Here is an 18,512-nt window from a genome sequence, read left to right on the forward strand (position 1 = left end):
AGGGAGCAAGGTAGCCTCCCTCAAACACTGGAAGAAGAAACTCTGCTGTTAGAGCAGCAGCAGGGCCATGCTGAAAGAGGACTTCGTTTTTTCCTCCTCCCTCCCCATCCTTTCTTCCTTGTGTGCTGTGTCTCTTCAAATTGGAAGCCTGTGGGCAGGGACCGTCTTGTTTTACTGATTTCATGTCAGCTGCTTTGGGGGTCTTTTTAGCTGAGGAGTGGGATAAAAAGAATAAATATGATCTCCCCTCTGACTCCCTGGATTCAGCAACATGTTAAGTGTTTGACAACTGCTGCCCTGTAAGTAGTGCTTTCCATCTATGAATGGGCCACAGGCCAGAACTTGAATGACTGGGGGTGTGGGGGAGAGAGAGCAGAGCCCTTAGTGAAATCCAGGAGCCCCAGCCTTGACATCCCACAATTTTAGAATATTGGGGCCCTCCTATAGCCTTCCAAAGCCAGAAGGTAAGATTTTGATGCCAAATAAAATGCCAGGGCATCATGAGGAAGGCGCGACTGACCCTCACATGCAGCTTTCAGGGTGGCCATATGTCCTGCTTTACAGAGAACAGTTCTCTATTTGAAGGGCTGTCCAGTTTGAAGAAAAAGGACTATAAAAAGCAGGGAGAGCAGGAAGGACCTTGAAACTGCCCATCCAGAGTTTGCAGCCGGCAAACTGAGCACCCAATGGTCACCTAGTTATAGGCTTCCCCACTGTGAGAAAATGTATTTTTGTTTCCAGCGGTCCCCAGCCTTTTTGGAACCAGGGAGTCAGGGACCAGTTTCGTGGAAGACAATTTTTCCACGGACCCGGGGGGGGATGGTTTTGCTGGCAGGCTTCTGGCCGCTGGGATGCAAATGGCGTCTGCGTTGCGGACGCCATTTGCGTCCCTGTTCTTTGCAGTAATAGGCTCCGTAAAGATTTATGTAGCCTATTACTTGAAAAGGGACACAAATGGCATCTGCTACGGGGACGCCATTTGTGTCCCAGCAGCTGGAAGTCCGCCAGCAGCTGGAGCTGGCCAGCAGCTCTGCGGACTCGCTGCAGAGCCGGCCAGGGTTGGCGAGGATTCTGGGGGGGAGGAACGGATCGCCTCCCCCTCCTGCAGACCCCCACAGACTCAAGGTAAGGGGATTTCACACACCCCTAAAGCCTGGTTCCTAACAGGCCACAGACCGGTACTGCTTGGGGACCCCTGGTTTAAACTATCCTAATTGTTTCTAAATGTGCATCTTTACATATGCGGATCTGTGTCTTTTTTCTCTTTAGGGTTGCAGAATCGGCATTAACTCCTCCTGAAGCCAACAAAAAGGGATGCTGCCGAGGAATGCCAAAAGCAAAAGGGTAGACAAAAAGGACGCTTAATTCAATGAGAACAATTCCAATGCATTTTGGACCATAGACAGGCCCTTCTTCAGGGGAGCTTGGTATAATCATACGAGCATTGTTTGTGCCTCAGACACCAGCTATGTCAAATTAAACATCCTTTTTGTCTACCCCTTTGCTTTCTTAACCCCTCCTGGCCCGATCCTGCAAGGGATGGGGCCTTCCCCAAGTTGAGGTGGTGGTTTAAAAAAACACCCATGGTGCCAGGGGCTTCACAATCACAGTCCAGGCTTCCTCCAAGCTGCTCCAGGTCCCCAGTCGTGAACACTCCTGCAGCAGCCTCACACCTCAATAGTGATCGTAAGAATGGCAGTTAGGCAGGCTCAGATCAGAGGCCTTTCTAGTCCAGCTTCCTGCACACACAGGGGCCAACCAGCTGCCTGTATGGGAAGGGTACAATCAGAGTGCAATTGGACCCTCCAACTCAGGCTCCCAGGAAGTGGTATATAGAGGCATACCTGTGTGAGAGCCAGTGTGGTGTAGTGGTTAAAAGTGTTGGACTTGGACTGGGGTCGAGTCCCCACTGGGCCATGAAGCTCACCGGGTGATTTTGGGCCAGTCTCCGACTCTCAGCCTAACCTACTTCACAGGGTTGTTGTGACAGAATAAAAACGGGGAGGAGGACCATGTAAGCTGCCTTGTGTTCCTTGCAAGAGGGAAAAGCTCAAACTAAAATGACAAGAATTATGACAGAAGGGAAAAGGAAGAGGAAGGAAACCAGGTTTTCAAGGGCAGAACACAGTGGTGAGCTCCAAGCAGGCATTTAAATACACTTCAGCCCAGGCGGATCTTCCCTTTTTTCATTACTACTTTTATACTCCTTTTTTTCCCCCTTCGCAAGGAACCGAAGGCAGCTCACATGGCCCTGTGAGGTCGGTTAGGCTAAGAGCTAGTGACTGGCCCAAAGTCACCCAGTGAGCTTTATGGCTGAGTGGAGATTAGAACCCGGATTTCCCAAGTCCCAGTCCAACACTTTAACCACTACTCCGCATTGGCTCTCTTGCTGGTGCTCCTGCTTGAATAGTAATTGGTGGTTCTTGCTCCTTTGGCCAATGGATGGTCCCATTTCCCCCCCCCCCCCGCCTTACTTCAGCATTCTCAAGACAGCCAGAGCTGAGGGTTTTTTTTGGCATGGAGGGGGAAGCAGCTACTCCTGCTCTGGCCCACAGATGAGCCAGGATGGTCTCTCTTGGCTTGTTGTTATATCTGGGAAGCGGGATGTGCCACCTCCCAGTGCAGGACACTTGGACCATAGGAAAAGCATCAACAGCTCATTCAACCTCTACTGCAATGTTGTAGAATGGGGCCTAAAATGTGGATATCAGTCACCGGGAGTGCCGCTTGTCCTGGGGCAAGCATGAATTCGAAATTAGCCCAATTCCCAGGAATTCAGTGCACAAAACTGAACAGTTTGGACACAATGAGATGGCACCTTTGAAGAAATAATTACAGCTTTATTCCTGAATAGGCAACTTTACTTAAGGAGAACTATGCTGTGAAGAACCCAGGGACAGTGTATAAAACTGACGGACCCACATCACGATAACAGCCAGCACAAACAGATGGCATTGCTTGAATGCATTTAGGATTCTTACAGGTGGCTATTGAATGACCTCCAACAATTTTATACAAGGCCTTTTCCTTAAACCTAAGGAACCACACCTCAGTCCATAAAAAACAAAAGTGACCCCCTCAGGGCACTTTAAAGAAAAAAAACCCAAGCAAGTCCTTTGAGTATCCCTAGCTGACATCCATCATTTCTTGGCATAAGTTATTTTCATGGCATGCGAGGGGGTAATTTTAAATCCTTGCAGGGCGTCCCGGGCAGCTCCTGCTTGTCCTTCATTTTCAAACTCCACAAATGCGATGTCATGTCTGCCAGGGACCAGACGCACTTCTTTGAAACCAGGGAATCTTGAGAGAGAGAGAGAGAGAGAGAGAGAGAGAGAGAGATTTATACAAGACCTTATTCTTTATCACTTGAAAGTTATGGGAGTATTCTTATCCTCTAACAATAAGTTCTTAAAATTCATAGTGGGCGGGGGGGAATTGAATGCTACAGGCAGATTTGGCCAAGTAAAGCATACCAAAGGAGCCAGGGACATATCTGGAAACGCTCCACTGCACATGCGTCTGCTTTTAGAAGCTATCTTGAGTCAGAGAATAAACATGAATTCCCCAAATGAAGGGGGTGGGATGGTGGGGAGAGAATCCAGTAGAAAAATCACAGGATGGAGAAAATTATATGAGAATTCAGAATTTATTTCACATCAGTGCCAAAAACCTGAATTCATTTACCTAGAATGTAACTAGGGAGGCCAATCTTTAAAATCACAGCTCCCTATGACTTTTTATCCTTTTGAGTGCATACAAGGGGCAGTTTGGAAGAAGGAGGTGGGTATCTAATGAGCCTTGGATTTCCATAGCCCATACCCTCATCCATTTTGGCCTGCAGTGAAGGCTCCTCTGTCTCTACCACCCACTCTGTAAGCACAGTTGTATAGCAGGCTTCCCCAACCTGGCAGCCTCTAAATGGTTTTTGACTACAGCTTCCATCATCCCCAGCCAGCACAGGTGACTGTGGGGTTGTAGTCAACCACCTCTGGAGGGCACCAGGCTGCAGAAAGCTGCCATACAGAATTGCAGCTGAAACATGATACATATTTGCACAGGATCAGCATATTTCAGCATAAACAATGGGGAGTCGTCTGTCTGAATTCCACACTTTCAGTCTAGCACAAAAGCAATAAGATCAAGAATGTAGGAAGGCACTGCTAATGGCAGAAGATGACATTCTCTCTGCATTTTCAGAGTTTCTGCACGCACACAAAAATTAAGTGATTTGCTAAGTAGCGAGCCCCACCAATTTTGGTGAGAAGCACTCCCAAGTAAACATCATAGGACTGCAAATGAAGTGTCCTTGGAGAAGGGGAAATATTTTTTACATATCTAGATGAACTTACTGATTAAACAGCATCGACAACATCATTTCGTTTGTCTCTTCTGGCAAATTGTTGAGGAAAAGGATGTAGTTTGGTGGATTATCAGGCACCTGCACCAACAGACGCAGGAAACAATGTGACATGGTGTACCAAAACCAAATCCGATCTAACATTTAAGAACTTTCACAATGATTCTATGGTTCTATTGGCACTTTTTGGTTTCGTTATCCCACAATGCTGCCAATTCTCCATTGGATAAAAGAACAGACGTGGGAGGGACATAAGCAAATTCAGGCTGTTTCTGCACCCCACAGCTTTCTAGGTTAGCCAAGGAGCCTAGCATAACCTAGAACAGCCTTCCCCAACCTGGTCCCTGCCAGATGTATTGGGCTACAACTCCCAGCATCCCCCAGGCAGCATGGCTTCTGAAGGGGACAGGGTTGGAGAAGGCTGTTCTAGAAATGTTCTAGACTTCTGAGTTAAGAGCCGCTTTAGATAGTATACTGTTACTACACAAACATGGACTCCACATCCACCCTGCCCTGCAAAAAGGCCAAGTAGTTGGTATACTAGGCGCTGAAGAGCTGCTTGTCAGCTCAGCGTTATCTTGTCAAAACCCTGATAGAAAATATTCAGTTTGTGCTGTGCTGACATCTTTAAGTTACCAGAACATAAATACTGATGCACAGTTAAAACGATACAATTTTATTGCACATTTTGGACCTGGTTTGTTTTGCATCTGATAATAGAGGGACAGTTTGATAGCAATACTCTGATAAAACTGACCAGTTTAACATTTACAGAAGTTGGTCATGTAGGAAAAAGCCATACTGCATCAAAGGAAATGCATTTATCTTTATGCCAAATATGTTGCTCTAAGAAGCCAAATCTGTTTTCTTTCAGTGAGAGAGATGGCAAGACGTACCTGTTGATTCTGTGATGAGTTTGCTTGGGCATTTGCTGACTGGTTTGCTCCCTATAAAAGAAAAAAACAGATTTTTTTTTAAAAAAATCATGCTTCCAGCCCCAGCCAGCCAGCAATAAAAGGGCTTGGATATATTTGCTTGCCCTTAAAGAAGCTGTACTGCAACAGGTTCAGATTTAAAAAAACTAAAGTACAAGGCATAAGATTACATTTTAAAGAGAGTTCTCAGCCATTCATTCTTTATCATCTGGAGTTCTTCATAAGACATAAGCTACTGATGGTTTTTGAAACAGTTGCAGTTGGAAAACAGAAGCACATCAATTGCCACAAACCATGGGCTCTTAAGTCATCAGAATGTATGAGGAACTTTACCACATTATCCTCTCCCAACATCTCCACTCTTGTCATAGGCAAAGAAGAGTGAATATTTTTAGAGGGATAAGATAGTTGGAAGGCAGCATTAAATGCTTTGAGAAAAACAAATCCCTAGAGCTCCGCAAAGGGAATTAAAGGCTTGAATTCCCTAGGGTGCAATCCTAGGCATATTTAGACAGAAAAAAGTCTGACAACTCCCAACATTCCCTAGCCTGCCTGGCTGAGGAACACTGGTAGCTGTAGGACATTTTTCTATCTAAACATGCATAGGATTGCACCCAAAAACAGCTAAGCGACACTTACGATCCTGCCATTGGTTCATGTTACAGGCAAACATCACTTTGAGAGGTTTATTCCTTGGCCAGTGACATTTACAACTAGATGTGGACAGATGAGTTTAAATAAATGTATCTTACCTGATTTGGCTTTTTATTTGCACTATTAGCAGACTGTTCCAAGGACTTGGTTTTCTTTTTGTCTTTCCTCTTCTCTTTATCAGCGAACGTACCACGCATTTTAGAAATGACATCAGAGTCTGTTTTTGCATACTGAATGCGCTGTTGAAATTAGAAGATTAAACATTAAACATAAAATGCTGTATGTTTCAGCCAGGTACTCAAGAACAAACTAGGAACAGATGGAATTGGACTGCGGTCATGAACCCTTGTGCCTGCATCGATTGCACTTTTGTAAGCCTGCTGGCAGAACAGCAGTGGAAAACCTACTACCAGAGATGGCAATGCCAACCCTACAGAAGCAGGAGCTCCAACACCATATTCCCATCTCTACCAGCTTACCACCCTACCAAAACAGTGTAGAGGCCAGGACAGGGAACAGCAACCACAAAATACTTCCACAGCACATCTCTATCAAATTGTATCATTGAGAGCCAGCACGGTGTAGTGATTAGCGTTGGACTGGGAAGACACGGGTTCTAGTACCCACTGGGCCATGAGGCTCGCTGGGTGACTTTGGGCCAGTCACTGACTCTCAGCCTAACCTACCTCACAGGGTTGTTGTGAGGATAGAATGGAGAGGAAGAGGACCACGTAAGCTGCCTTGGGTTCCTTGCAATAGGAAAAAAGCTGGGATATAAATGTAATAATAAATAACGAACAAAATAATTATGGAACCTAGACAAATTAAAAATGAACTCTGCCTCTATATACCAGTTGCTGAGGAACAGGAGCAGGAGGCGCTATTGCACTTGTATCCTGCTTGTGGGCTTCCCACAGGCAGCTTGGTTGGTCACTGTGTGGACAGAATGCTGCACTAGATATGAATTTTGGCCCGATTCAGCATGGCTCTTCTTACGTCCTTAAAAGATGTACATGAAAACCCAATTTTTAGTTAAAGATCAAAGTTTAGAGAAGTGCTCATCTTAGGAAGTTTACTTCATTCAATTCTTGAGCATGTCCCTGAAGTGTTTAGAAGTCATCCATCCATCTACTGAAATATTCAGAAAATATTATTTGTATAGTCAGTGAGGTGAATTAGAAATACCGTGAATAGAATTCACCTCACTGACTATACAAATATTTTCATCCCAAACGACGGAAAAAACTTGGACAGTTACATTAAACTAGTACTTTGATGACCAAGAAAATAAACTTATAATGCAGTCCCACACATGTCTACTCAGGCATAAGCCCCAGTGAATGCAATGGGAATTACTCCCAGGCAAGTATGCATATGATTACGGCCATAATCTAGCTTGGAAATTATTTTTCTTGAAGTTTGGTGTCAAACATTCAATGTGGATGATGCAATATGGTAGGATAGTATAGGCCTTGTTATGATATTACAAGGAGTTTCTACATATAGGATGCCGTTTAAGAACATAATGAATAGATTGAAAGTCCTCAGGAGAAGAGACATTTCAATGGGTGTACTTTAAGATCAACATTGGATACAGCCCGCTTCCTCTTTTTATAGGCAGAGAAAATACAACAAGAGCCCGACTGCGTAACTGTGCTCTTAGCATGTTTTACAAAAACATCTAAGACTTACCATTGGTTTCCCATAAAATGGGAACCCTTGTAACTGTCTCAGGGCATTGGTGGATGACCCAAGTTCTTTAAATATGACAAAGGCTTGTCCCCTCATCTTCATGGTCTTTAGAGCCACTATGTCCACTACATGGCCAAACTGAGAAAACAGCGCATATAAAGACCTTTTCAGCTCTGTGAAGAGATATCAAGGGAGAATTACATGACTCGTACCCATGTGTCTAATTCTGCCTGAATCGGGTAATGAACTGGCTCACACCAGGGCAGTGAACTCAGTCACATTTCTCACCCCAAATATATACACAGAAGCCATAACAGGGTTCCCAAGCATTTCGGGTCAGTGGGCACATCTGGAATTTTGAGCACTGTGTGGCTGCTCTCAAAAATAGCTGCCGTGAGGGGCTTGCCCATTCATAAAATGGCTGCCACGGTGGGCATGGCTGGTCATAAAACGCCCATTTCCTGGAAGGCAAACTGGTGAGACCAAAAGAAAAGTAACTTGCCCAGGAACCTAAGTATAAGGCAGCAGTGGGATCTGAGCTCCAAAACAAAAAAACACTGTTTTGAGCCCCAATTAAGATGGTGCTGGAGGGCAGCACTTTGCTTTGCAGCATGCCAGCCTCCTGGTTAAAAAATTACCGCAAAAATCTTAGGAAATAAAGTAAAAATCAGGAGGGGTGGGGAGCCTGGCAGGCACCAAGAGGCATTTCTGCAGGCACATTGGTGCCCACGGATATTCCACAGCTAGAAGATACAACATGCCAGGTGTATAGGGTATGGATGCAGAAAGTGCCTCCCACAGGCGGAAGAACTCCTCCCGTAAGTGGAAGGCTTGTGATCCAGCAGAGAAATTCCACTGGTGAAATGGGATTCACCCCGCAACCTCCCCGATCACATCTGTGCTGGAAAGTTGGGGGAGCCTCTGGAGGTGGTGCTGCGAGTTGTAGGGAGAGGGGGATATCAGTGAAAACTGACACAAATACTCCAACTCCCCCCACACACACATCTTTTCATTGACAGGATAATTCTGAGCAGAATTCAGGGGACATTACCACAGACAATTAGAAAAGCCAGATCCAACCCATGGTGCTATTATCTCCTCAGTTACCCTAAATTTTTTGAAGTGTTACCTATTTACAGCAATTTGTTTTATTATGGAAATTTACTTTGCTGTTTCTCTGACTGGCTATTTTATCCCTTGCTACAGTTATTCTACTTGCAACACCATTCTATTATTTGGAGAAAATCATTATTTACCACCCTAGAGCAAATGCGGTTGTGACCAGCTTGCTAGAAACTTTTAAAGTAGTATCGATGGGGTAAAAAGGTAAAGGTGTCCCCAACCAGTCATGTCCGACTCTAGGGTGCGGTGCTCATCCCTGTTTCTAAGCCGAAGAGCCAGCGCTGTCTGAAGACGCTTCCGTGGTCATGTGGCCGGCATGACTGAACACCGAGGTGCACGGAACACTGTTACCTTTCCCACCGAGGCGGTACCTATTTATCTACTTGCAATTTCTTGCTTTCGAACTGCTAGGTTGGCAGAAGCTGGGACTGAAGACGGGAGCTCACTCCGTCACGCAGTACTCGGGTCTCGAACTGCCGACCTGCCGACCTTCCAGTCTGCAGTTCAGCGTCTTAACCACTAAGCCACCGCGGCCCCATCTACTGGGTACCGTGTTATATATTTCCCTCAGAAAAAAAATAGATGCAAGGTACCACAGTGGTTTAAAATGGGGATTAGAGATGAACCCATCACCTGCCTTGCTAATGCTTTACCTCACCTGCTCCAACAGAGATTTTAAAGATCAAGTTGGGAGTAACGGCCTGCAGGCAACTAATAGCGCAACCCTACACATTTCTACTCAGGAGCAAGTCTGAGTCCAAAAGGATTTACTCCCAGGTAAGTATGCACAGGATTCCAGCCCAAAGGACACCAGCTAACTGTTAGCATCTTATTTAGCACAACCCTGTTATTTTTGCATTTGGATCAGAAAAAGCCAAATACAAAATCGGCTAAAAACCAATTCTCTCATATGAGGAATGGCTCATGTTTCTACAGAACTGCCATTTCTTAGCCCAAGTCACCAGAATAAACTACAACAAATGCCTTGATTTATTTTCATACCTTCCTTTTTGATTTTATCATTTACATTATTGATGTAAAGCGTGTGGTTCGGTCGGATATCCATCTTCTAACTTCCAACAGGCTGACCTGAAAAACAAGATACTGTGTTCAGCACACATGCACTCCATCCTTCCTCCAAGAAAAGTGTAGCACCTTGTCTGAGGGTTTACCATTTTATCTGCACTACTGCACTGTGAAGCAGGTGAACCTGAGAAATGGCGACTGACCCAAGCCAGGCTGCCATTCAGCTTTATGGCGGTCAGCAACATTTGGAACCCATGTCTCCCTAGCCCAGCTTTCCCCAACTTGTAGCCCTCTAGATGTTTTGGGCTTCCACTCCCATCAGCCCCAGCCAGCATAACCAATGGTTAGAAATACCAGAAGGAGTGGTTCAAAACAACTAAAGGGCACCAGGTTGGGAAAGGCTGCCCTAATTTAACTGCCAATTCTCTAACTGCTAAATTACAACAGCTCCTTTCAAAAAGATGCAACAAGTTTTCAGTTAAAAGTCACTGTGACTATCATAGTGGCACTGCACGTTTTAATTTAATGCTAGAATTAATAGCAATCAAAGTAACAACAACAATAGGACAAGTAGAAATAACAATAACATAATCAATAGTAGAAACAATAATAGGAGCAGTAGAAACAATAACAGAAGTAATAGTACAAGTAATAATGGTAACAATGGTAGAAATAATACCAATAGTAATACTAGTACTGCAGGTAATAACAATAATAGTAATAGTCGCGGAGTAACTGTAGTTGAAGAAATATTACAATGGAAATAATAAGAGTTGTAGAAATAGTAGAAATAGAAATAACAGTAATAACCAGCGAGAAGTCCAGCAACGGAGGCTAGAGGCGGAGAGAAATGGAAAAGAGAGGCCCCGCAAACCAACCCGGTGCCCGCCAGATGCGTTAGACTACAACTCCCAGCCTCCCCCAGCCATGTGACAACACATCTGGCGGGCACCATTCTTGCGGAGGCTGGAGAAGGGGCGAGAAACCGGAGGACGGAGCCCCGCCAAGGGGGAGGCTGGAGGGGGGAGCAGCCCGGCCGGGGAGGAGCCTCCCGCGGTGCAGCCCTCCCGGGGGCCCGGCCGCAGAAGAGCGGGAGAGTCGGGGAGGGAACACCACCTCGAGGGGCCCGCTACCAGTGTATACATTTCTTACACTTCCGCCTTCTCCTACAATCACTGCTGTCGTAACAGCTGCAGGGTCCAATGGGAAGCCCTCTCGCGCCTTGCCTCTGACCAATCAGAAGCTGAGGCAAGGCGCGGCTGGGATACCTGTCCAATGAGGGAGACGATCGTGCTTAACGGGCTGATCTCTCCTGAAACAAAGATGGCGGACAGGGCGCCAGAACCTGTTATTGCCCGTAGCTGAACACCGGCGGTAGCGGGGCCTTTTTGGTGGAGGGGCCGTGAGCCGCCGCTGGACCCGCGAGGGGAGCGGGCCGGCGCGAGGCGCGAGCCGCAGGGCCGGGGGAGCGGGCCGGCGCGAGGCGCGAGGCGCGAGCCGCAGGGCCGGGGGAGCGGGCCGGCGCGAGGCGCGAGCCGCAGGGCAACCACCCGAAGAATTCACTCACCCCAGCTAGGCTGGTTTTTCAAAGCGCCTGCGTGGACCGTCCAAGATGGCGTCACTTCCTTTTCCTGCCTTCCTCTCCAATCCGTCTCATGGTACACCTGAACCAATCACCGGCCACATTTATTTCCCGCCCCATATGTCACATGGTACGCTCTAGCCAATCAGCAGCCGTCTTCCCTTCCCGCCCTCTTCCAATCCGTCACATGGTATATCTGAACCAATCACTGGCCACTTATTTCCCGCCCCATATGTCACATGGCACGCTCTAGCCAATCAGCAGCCGCCTTCCCTTCCCGCCCTCTTCCAATCCGTCACATGGTACATCATAGCCAATCAGCAGCCAATTCCTTTCCCGTCTCCCCTTCCCGCCCGCGGCATGGTACGTCCCATGTGTATAAAAGGGACCGTGCTGGCGGCGTGTTCTTTCTCTCTAGTGTTCTCTGTCCCTGTGTTAGGAGCGTTTCCTGGTAAGGTGTGTGGGGGGGTTACGTTTCGGAGCGGTAGTGAAGGCCTTGAGGGGATGGGGTTCTGGGCTGGGTAGGGGGAAGTAACCTGTTTGCTGCGGCCTCGTCCGCCAGGCGTTTCGGACTGCAGGAACCATTATCCCCAGCTAAAATGACCATTGGTCGGGACCCAGTAAACAAGCCTTTTCCCCAATCGGGGGTGTTGGTCTACAGGTCCCATCATCCCCCAGCGGCTGGGCGGTGATGGGGCTGCTAGACAAACACCCCTGCAGGACCCCTGATTGGGGAAAAGGCTGCGATAGAACACAGAGGGAACGAGCTTAGGCACATTTGTGCAACAAATGGTGACTCCGCCGGGACTTTTTCCCTAGTCAACCCCGTGGCCAAACGACCTCCAACGGCGAGGAACGCAGTGCGCACCGGAAGCCTGAATTAGCGTCCGCCACAGGGGCATCAGAATTACGGCCAGCTCCTGGGGCTCTGTGGGTGTGTTGGGGCTACAACCTCTATCGTCCCCAACATAGCACAACACACCTAGAGGGCTCCAGTTTGGAGAACGCTGTAGTCGGTCATGTACACCGATAGCCGGTCCTGTAGCGTAGAACAGGAGTCTGTTCATGATGGATTTTCAGGGTTTGGGAGTTGTAGGGCCATTTTGAAGGCTCTGTGGTGTTTTCTCCAAGCCACTGGCCCTTGTAACCGTTTGTAAGCAGCAAAATCATCTTTCTGACTAGTAATGTAGTGGACGCAGGGAGTTCTTAGTCCTGCTATGCCAATAATATTTAGACCAGGGGTGGGCAAATTGTAGTCCTCCACATGTTTTGGCCCACAATTCCCATCAGTTCTACCCAGTCTAGCCAGTGGTGTGAGATAATAGGAGTTGTAGGCAAAAAAAAGCAGAGGGCCACCAGTTACTTTCCACTGCTTTAAAAGAGGTGGTTGGGGTGGTGGTGCACAGTGGTTTTTGCAAGTTGGGGACAGACCTTTTTTCCCCTGGCTGAAAGTGGCCTTTGGCTTAGTAGGGAGTTGTTCGTAGTCGCCCCTCTTTGCCTGGTCCTCTTTCATTTTGGGGAGGGGGGATGATGCGGCACTTGTTGTGGGGGCAGCTGAGATCTTTCTTGTCAACCCCGCGGGATGATGATTCTGAGATAGGAAGTGCCGTCAGATGCGAGAACTGACGAGAGCCTCTCTCCGGCTGACCGCGGATGCTCCTTCCGTTTTCCTCGGGAGTGGCTCAAAACATCTGGAGGGACCCGGTTGCTCTTATATCTGCCCTGGTGGGGACAGGCCCTGGCGTCAACTGTGAACCAGAGGTTCCCTCTTCATAGAGCAAGTTTCACTACTATTTTCCGATCTCCTGTCTCGCCTCCCTGTGTTGCAGGTGTGCTGTCTTTGCTGGATGGAGCCTGACCTCAGCTGCCTTCCCTGTCCATGCTGGGGACCAGGCCGGCCATTGAGCGAGCCAAAGGGTAAGCCTGCAAACTGCTGAAATTGAACAGTGATGTAATGAGGGCTCACCGTGATGAAACAAAACCTCAACTAAGCTGGAATTACCGTCAGACTCTTGCTGTTGAGAAGGTTTTTTCTGACCAGCCTACAGCCCCACACCACCCCTGAAGGGGGAGGAACTGCTTTCCCCCCCACTGCCTCTACTAATAGGCATTTTCATTCCCTTGCAGGGAGCGGATGCAGTCTTCCCTAGATGAGCAGCCGTGATCATGGCACTGCCTGGAAGGATGTGGTAAGGCTTTCAAGAATTTTGTGGGGGGAGGGGTCCCCTTTATCCTTGGCTTATTTTGATGTGGTTGGCAACATTCATTTTTTCCAGAGCAGGAGTTAAAACAGCAGGATCTATCTCTTTGAAGTGGGCAAATTCTGGGAGGGGTGGGGGGCAAATTTCCCCTACCCCTGGAACATGCTGGGGACAGTGTACCGCTGACACTGCTGCTGAAATTCAGTGGGGGGGTGGCCAAAAAATGATTTTCCTTAAAAATAAGGTGCATGGGGAGCACACAGCTTTTTAAAAAGCAAAATCAGACTGCCTGCAGGCTTCTGGATAGGAAAACTCGTGGGTTTTGCTGCTCCTGAGTTATGGCAAGGGTGGGGCTGCATGCACCTGGTCTCTTGAAAGCCCCACGCTTCTTGCATCTCTGAAACCAGTGTTTTTGCCCTGCCTTTCTATGCGAGAACATTAGAATGGCTGAAGAAGAAAAATTGCAACAAAATAATCAGTATTTAATGCAGCAAAGCAGATATTCAAAGTAATGCAATGCAGTGAGTTAAATAGGTCTCAATGGATGCCTGAAGTTGAGAAAGGGCCCAGAGGCTCTCAAAAGGTGGGGATTTTCCAAAGACTTGGTTGCCACTACTTGAAATCCCCTGCCCTGTGTACTTACCCATTTGACCCCATGCAGAGTAGAGATCAAAGCCTCGGAGGCCAGTCTTGCATTTGCTGTGTCCCACCTTGCAGACTCTATGATCTGGGAAGTACCACTTTTATCTCCTTCTATAAGAATAAGTAGCACCATAGCTCAGTGGTAGAGCCTCTGCTTTGCTTGCAGAAAGGTTTGATCCCCAGCATCTCCAGATAGGGCTGGAAAAACTCCTGCCTGAAACTCCAGAGAGCCACTGTGCCAGTGTTGACAGTACTGGGCTAGATGGGCCAAAGGTCTGAATTAGTATAAGATGGCTTCGTATGAGTAGCAAATGCAGATGGGGAGACTTGCCTTGAGGCCCCTAGGTGTGTCTTTTCTGTTGCTTCAAAAACCCCTCTTTCTCAGCTGAACACTAGCTCTCCTGGTTTGTTATTCATAGAGAACATCTTGAGAGCAAGCAACTGTGGAGGGGCAGCTTCAATAATAGCTCTGCGTGGCAGCAGAGTTGAGAACTGAGGGCGGTGGATTTCCAAGAGCGGAAAAGCTGAGCACTGTTCCTGGAGGCGTCTCGGGAGGCAGTATGTGTTTCTACCCTTTATGTATCCTCGCCCTGGGATTCTCCGCAGGTCTGGGCTAGTCGTGAATGAAGAGTTTGTGGCACAACGCATTTACATGTGAATTTTATCATTTCTTTTAGGCTTGTGCCAGATGATGCCTCCAGCAGATCCAGAGAGATCTTTTGTCCCTTTTTGGAAGTAAACCAAGTATACACTGCCTGGAAATCTTTAGATGCAGCCTGTTTATCCATTACTTATGAGTATTTGTAAACAAGGAAAAAAGGGAACACCACCTCAAGGAGAGAGAAAAAACAATAGTTGCTCTGTGCCTCCATAACTGAAGGGCAAAGAATAGAAAACAGTTTTGGAATGTGTACTAGTTATATAGGCAATCGTGTCTGTTGGTATGTAGCCTCATGTCCATACCAGCTGTGAAACTTAATTAAATTAAAACTCTGTTCATTGTGAATGTGTCACTTTCATCATTTAAGTTTTTGTTTAATTCCCAATATGATTGTCCAAGATGATTACAATACTTCACCTTAACACACACATAGTTTTATCTATAGCTACTGCATTGCCTGATTGCAACTTCATCCGATAATTGATAAACAGTATCCAATCTTTTGGGGAAGTCTGGATAGAGCTCTTTTTTCCCTCCCATAGCAATTTATAACTTGATACTTTATTCATGGTATGCATGTTTGCTAAGCTTTTGCTATGAGGATCCTTGCAGTTATAAACATAACACTCTGATAGCATAACTGCTCTCTAGATTACATAAGGAAATTATTGAATTTTGGCTGCTGTCACATGTCACTGAAGAAGGCAGAGAAATCTGAAGTCTGTAAGACTCCGCCCCCCTCCCAAGTTAGTCAATGCCCCGGCTCTGCTTTCCACAACATCACGTGTCTGCATGAACACGCTTCTGTGCCCCCTTGCAGATTTTGCTGGTCTGGCAGCTACTCTACTGTGGAGACCTACTTAGTCTTTCTTAGACACATTGAAATTAATGGGAATTAGGTTGGTCGTGACTAACTTAAGCCCCGTTCATTTCAATGGGTCTGTAGGGGACCGCGTTGGCTTAGTGGTTAAGACGCTGAACTGCAGACTGGAAGGGCAGCAGTTCGAGACCCGAGTGCCGCGTGATGGAGTGAGCTCCCGTCTTCAGTCCCAGCTTCTGCCAACCTAGCAGTTTGAAAGCAAGAAATTGCAAGTAGATAAATAGGTACCGCCTCGGCGGGAAAGGTAACAGCGTTCTGCGCACCTCGGTGTTCAGTCATGCCGGCCACATGACCACGGAAGCATCTTCAGACAGCACTGGCTCTTCGGCTTAGAAACGGGGATGAGCACCGCACCCTAGAGTTGGACACGACTGGTTGGGGACACCTTTACCTTTTTTTTACTCTAAGTAGGGCTTTAGTTTGGATCTAAACAGTATCCAGAATTTCCCCCACTAGAAAGCAGTTATCGCGGAGTTATGCTGTGACATAATGTGAGGCTTTTCCAACCTGGTGCTTTCCAGATGAACACATGGGGCTATAACACCCATAATCCCCCAGTGAAAGGTCCTTGGGTGAAAAAGCCCCTTACGTCCCTGCTTATAAAAAGTGTTTTGGGAACTTTTTCTCACACAATAAGGGACACTGCGTGAAGTGATGTGCTGTCTGCCCAGAGAACAATAGTTATTGGGCAGATTAGAAATGTAATAACTACCTTGCATAGTTCTTAATCTATAGGTGACAATGTAGTTCGATGAAAAGATGTGATTGAAATTTGTCACAAATAATAGGAGTATAGGGTTGATTTTTTTTGACAGGTAACATTTTTCTCAAGTAACGTGGCAAGGGTAAAGGCTGCACACACCAGGGATGATGTGTACCTGTTCTAAGATGTGTCTGTATTCAACAAATACCGATTACCTCACAGGTAAATCATCTATACCTGGCGTAGAACTACTTTCAGCTTGAGGGCTGAATTAAATTTCAAAGACGTTCTAGGGCGGGTGGCACATTCGGGGGGAGGCAAAGGCAAAAAGCAGTGAGACAAACATCCCAGAAAAGTTCTCACAAGTAACAGCCTTAAAGGCATTTCAACCCGTTAGAAGTTGGGGGGTTGCAAAGCCCCCAAATGACTGGTGGTTGAGGGAAAGGGTATGTGGCCATCTGAGAACCCCAGGAGTGCTGGAGGTTCTGCACCCCTGATCTGTGTCTTTATTCAACCCAAGAAGTGACAAACTGTCATGCCAGAGAAATATTTCCCTTTGCAGTGAAAGCCCGTAATTAGATATGTTTAGCTTTTCTGTGACCCGAAAGGCAAAATCTTTTAGCTGGCTATATCCATTCCTGAAAGTGACCTAGTAATGGGGCACCTGTTCTATTGTGAATATTACCGAGGTGTTCATTTGTTTTTTGAGCAGTTATGCCAATGTAGTTTCTTTACAAGAGCATACACAAGATTGGAACCAGCACAAGTTGAAGGCTGGTGAAGAAAATGCATCCTTTTGTCTACAGTGGGGATAAGGGCTCTCAGCCCAAAGGCAGAATTCAATTTTGGAGAGCCTTTGGGGGGCTGCAGTCCAGGGGTGGGCAGGGCTGAAGGAAAAGGGGGAGGGTTCAAAATAGCATTCTATAGCATACAGCTCTTGCGGCCAATAGCTAAGCCTTAGGGGATGCATTTTGTTCAGCATTCTGATCACATAGTGGCTGCCAACCAGCTGCCCATGGGAAACCCACAAGCAGGACAGGAGTGCAACAGCACCCTCCTGCCCATGTCCCCCAGCAACTGGTGTGCACAGGCATACTGCCTGTGATCAAGGAGGTAGCATATCGCCATCTGGACTAGCAGCCATTGACAGCAAAGACTGGTGCTTCAGTGGACAAGACCTGGAGAGACATCCGAAAGGGAAGTCTTGAACGCACTACCCAAAGTCACAACTGCAGTAAAATCACAGTCTGCACGCACCATGATCCAAATTAATTCGATATAAACAGTACTCTTCTTTAGCCCCAAACTGGATGATTCAGCATTTACCATATTCATTTGGATAAACAAGGCTATAAACAAAACATAACAAGAGCCCAGCTGAATCATACCAAAAGGCCTATCTAGTCCAGTATTCTGTTCTCACAGTGGCCAACTAGATGCCCAAGTGGGAAGGTCACTAATAGGACATGAATGCAACAGCACCCTCCCACCTGTGTTCTTAAGTGACTGATGCACATAGGCATACTGCCTCTAATACTGGATGTAGCATATTGCCATCAGGACTAGTAGCCATTGATAGCCTTCTCCAGGTATCTGTCCAATCCCCTTTTCAAGCCGTTCAAAATTGGTGGCCATCACTATGTCTTGTGGTAGCAAATTCCAGAGTTAACTCTGCCTGTGTGAAGCAGCCGTTCCTTTTCTCTGTCCTGAAGCTCCCAGCAATTAGCTTCATGGGATGATCCCTTTGAGTTCAAGTATTGCAAGCCAGGAAGAAAAACATCCCCCTCTCCACTTTCTCCACACCAGGCATAATTTTGTACACCTCTTATCACGTCTCCCCTTACTCACCCTTTTTCTAAGCTAAACAGTTCCCCTTACTGTTTTTCTTTCAAAGCTAAAAAGCCCCAAAGTCGTTACTTTCCCTCCTTGGGGAGTTGCTCCAGTCCCCTGATCAGTTTGGTTGCCCCTTTTTGACCTTTTTGCAGCTCTGCAATCTCCTTTTGGAGAGATGGGCCCAACTGGAGCTGCAGCCCAAGCGTAATCGTACCCCAGATCTG

At 46.9% G+C, this 18,512-nt stretch overlaps 1 protein-coding gene, 1 long non-coding RNA gene and 1 other non-coding gene across 9 annotated transcripts; 2 read left to right on the top strand and 1 right to left on the bottom strand.

Annotated features, from left to right (window-relative positions):
• Positions 1-2,812: 2,812 nt before the first annotated feature.
• Positions 2,813-11,384, bottom strand: SNRPB2 (small nuclear ribonucleoprotein polypeptide B2). 7 transcript variants are annotated; one of them, XM_084821074.1, is made up of 7 exons: positions 11,354-11,384; positions 9,763-9,849; positions 7,639-7,811; positions 6,045-6,185; positions 5,254-5,304; positions 4,350-4,438; positions 2,813-3,300 (listed from the first exon to the last, which is right to left on the bottom strand). In XM_084821074.1, exons 2-7 carry the CDS (start codon positions 9,824-9,826, stop codon positions 3,141-3,143), a joined length of 678 nt encoding a protein of 225 aa, XP_084677200.1. In that variant the 5' UTR covers positions 9,827-9,849; positions 11,354-11,384; the 3' UTR covers positions 2,813-3,140. The 7 variants fall into 7 exon arrangements, with proteins under 7 accessions (XP_084677200.1, XP_084677207.1, XP_084677204.1 ...); XM_084821081.1 differs by having other exon boundaries at positions 11,132-11,384; XM_084821078.1 differs by having other exon boundaries at positions 11,055-11,384.
• Positions 11,385-11,778: 394 nt separating this feature from the next.
• Positions 11,779-15,213, top strand: LOC146335609 (uncharacterized). Its single transcript, XR_014785921.1, has 5 exons — positions 11,779-11,819; positions 13,198-13,285; positions 13,496-13,557; positions 14,631-14,769; positions 14,889-15,213. It is a non-coding gene; the product is annotated as an uncharacterized LOC146335609 (long non-coding RNA).
• Positions 12,947-13,017, top strand: LOC146335610 (small nucleolar RNA SNORD49). Its single transcript, XR_014785982.1, has one exon. It is a non-coding gene; the product is annotated as a small nucleolar RNA SNORD49 (small nucleolar RNA).
• Positions 15,214-18,512: the final 3,299 nt, after the last annotated feature.

The sequence above is a fragment of the Heloderma suspectum genome, chromosome 14 (assembly GCF_057233095.1).
Source record: "Heloderma suspectum isolate Gila_16-S chromosome 14, 16-S_ref, whole genome shotgun sequence".
In the NCBI taxonomy this organism is placed as follows: Eukaryota; Metazoa; Chordata; class Lepidosauria; order Squamata; family Helodermatidae; genus Heloderma; species Heloderma suspectum.

Coding starts and splice junctions, on each gene's coding strand:
- SNRPB2 (XM_084821074.1), bottom strand. CDS start 9,826: ATGGATATCCGACCGAACCACACGCTTTACATCAATAATGTAAATGAT. Junction 7,812..9,762: donor TGATAAAATCAAAAAGGAAG/GTATGAAAATAA, acceptor ATCTCTTCACAG/AGCTGAAAAGGTCTTTATAT. Junction 3,301..4,349: donor TTGTCGATGCTGTTTAATCA/GTAAGTTCATCT, acceptor CTCTCTCTCAAG/ATTCCCTGGTTTCAAAGAAG.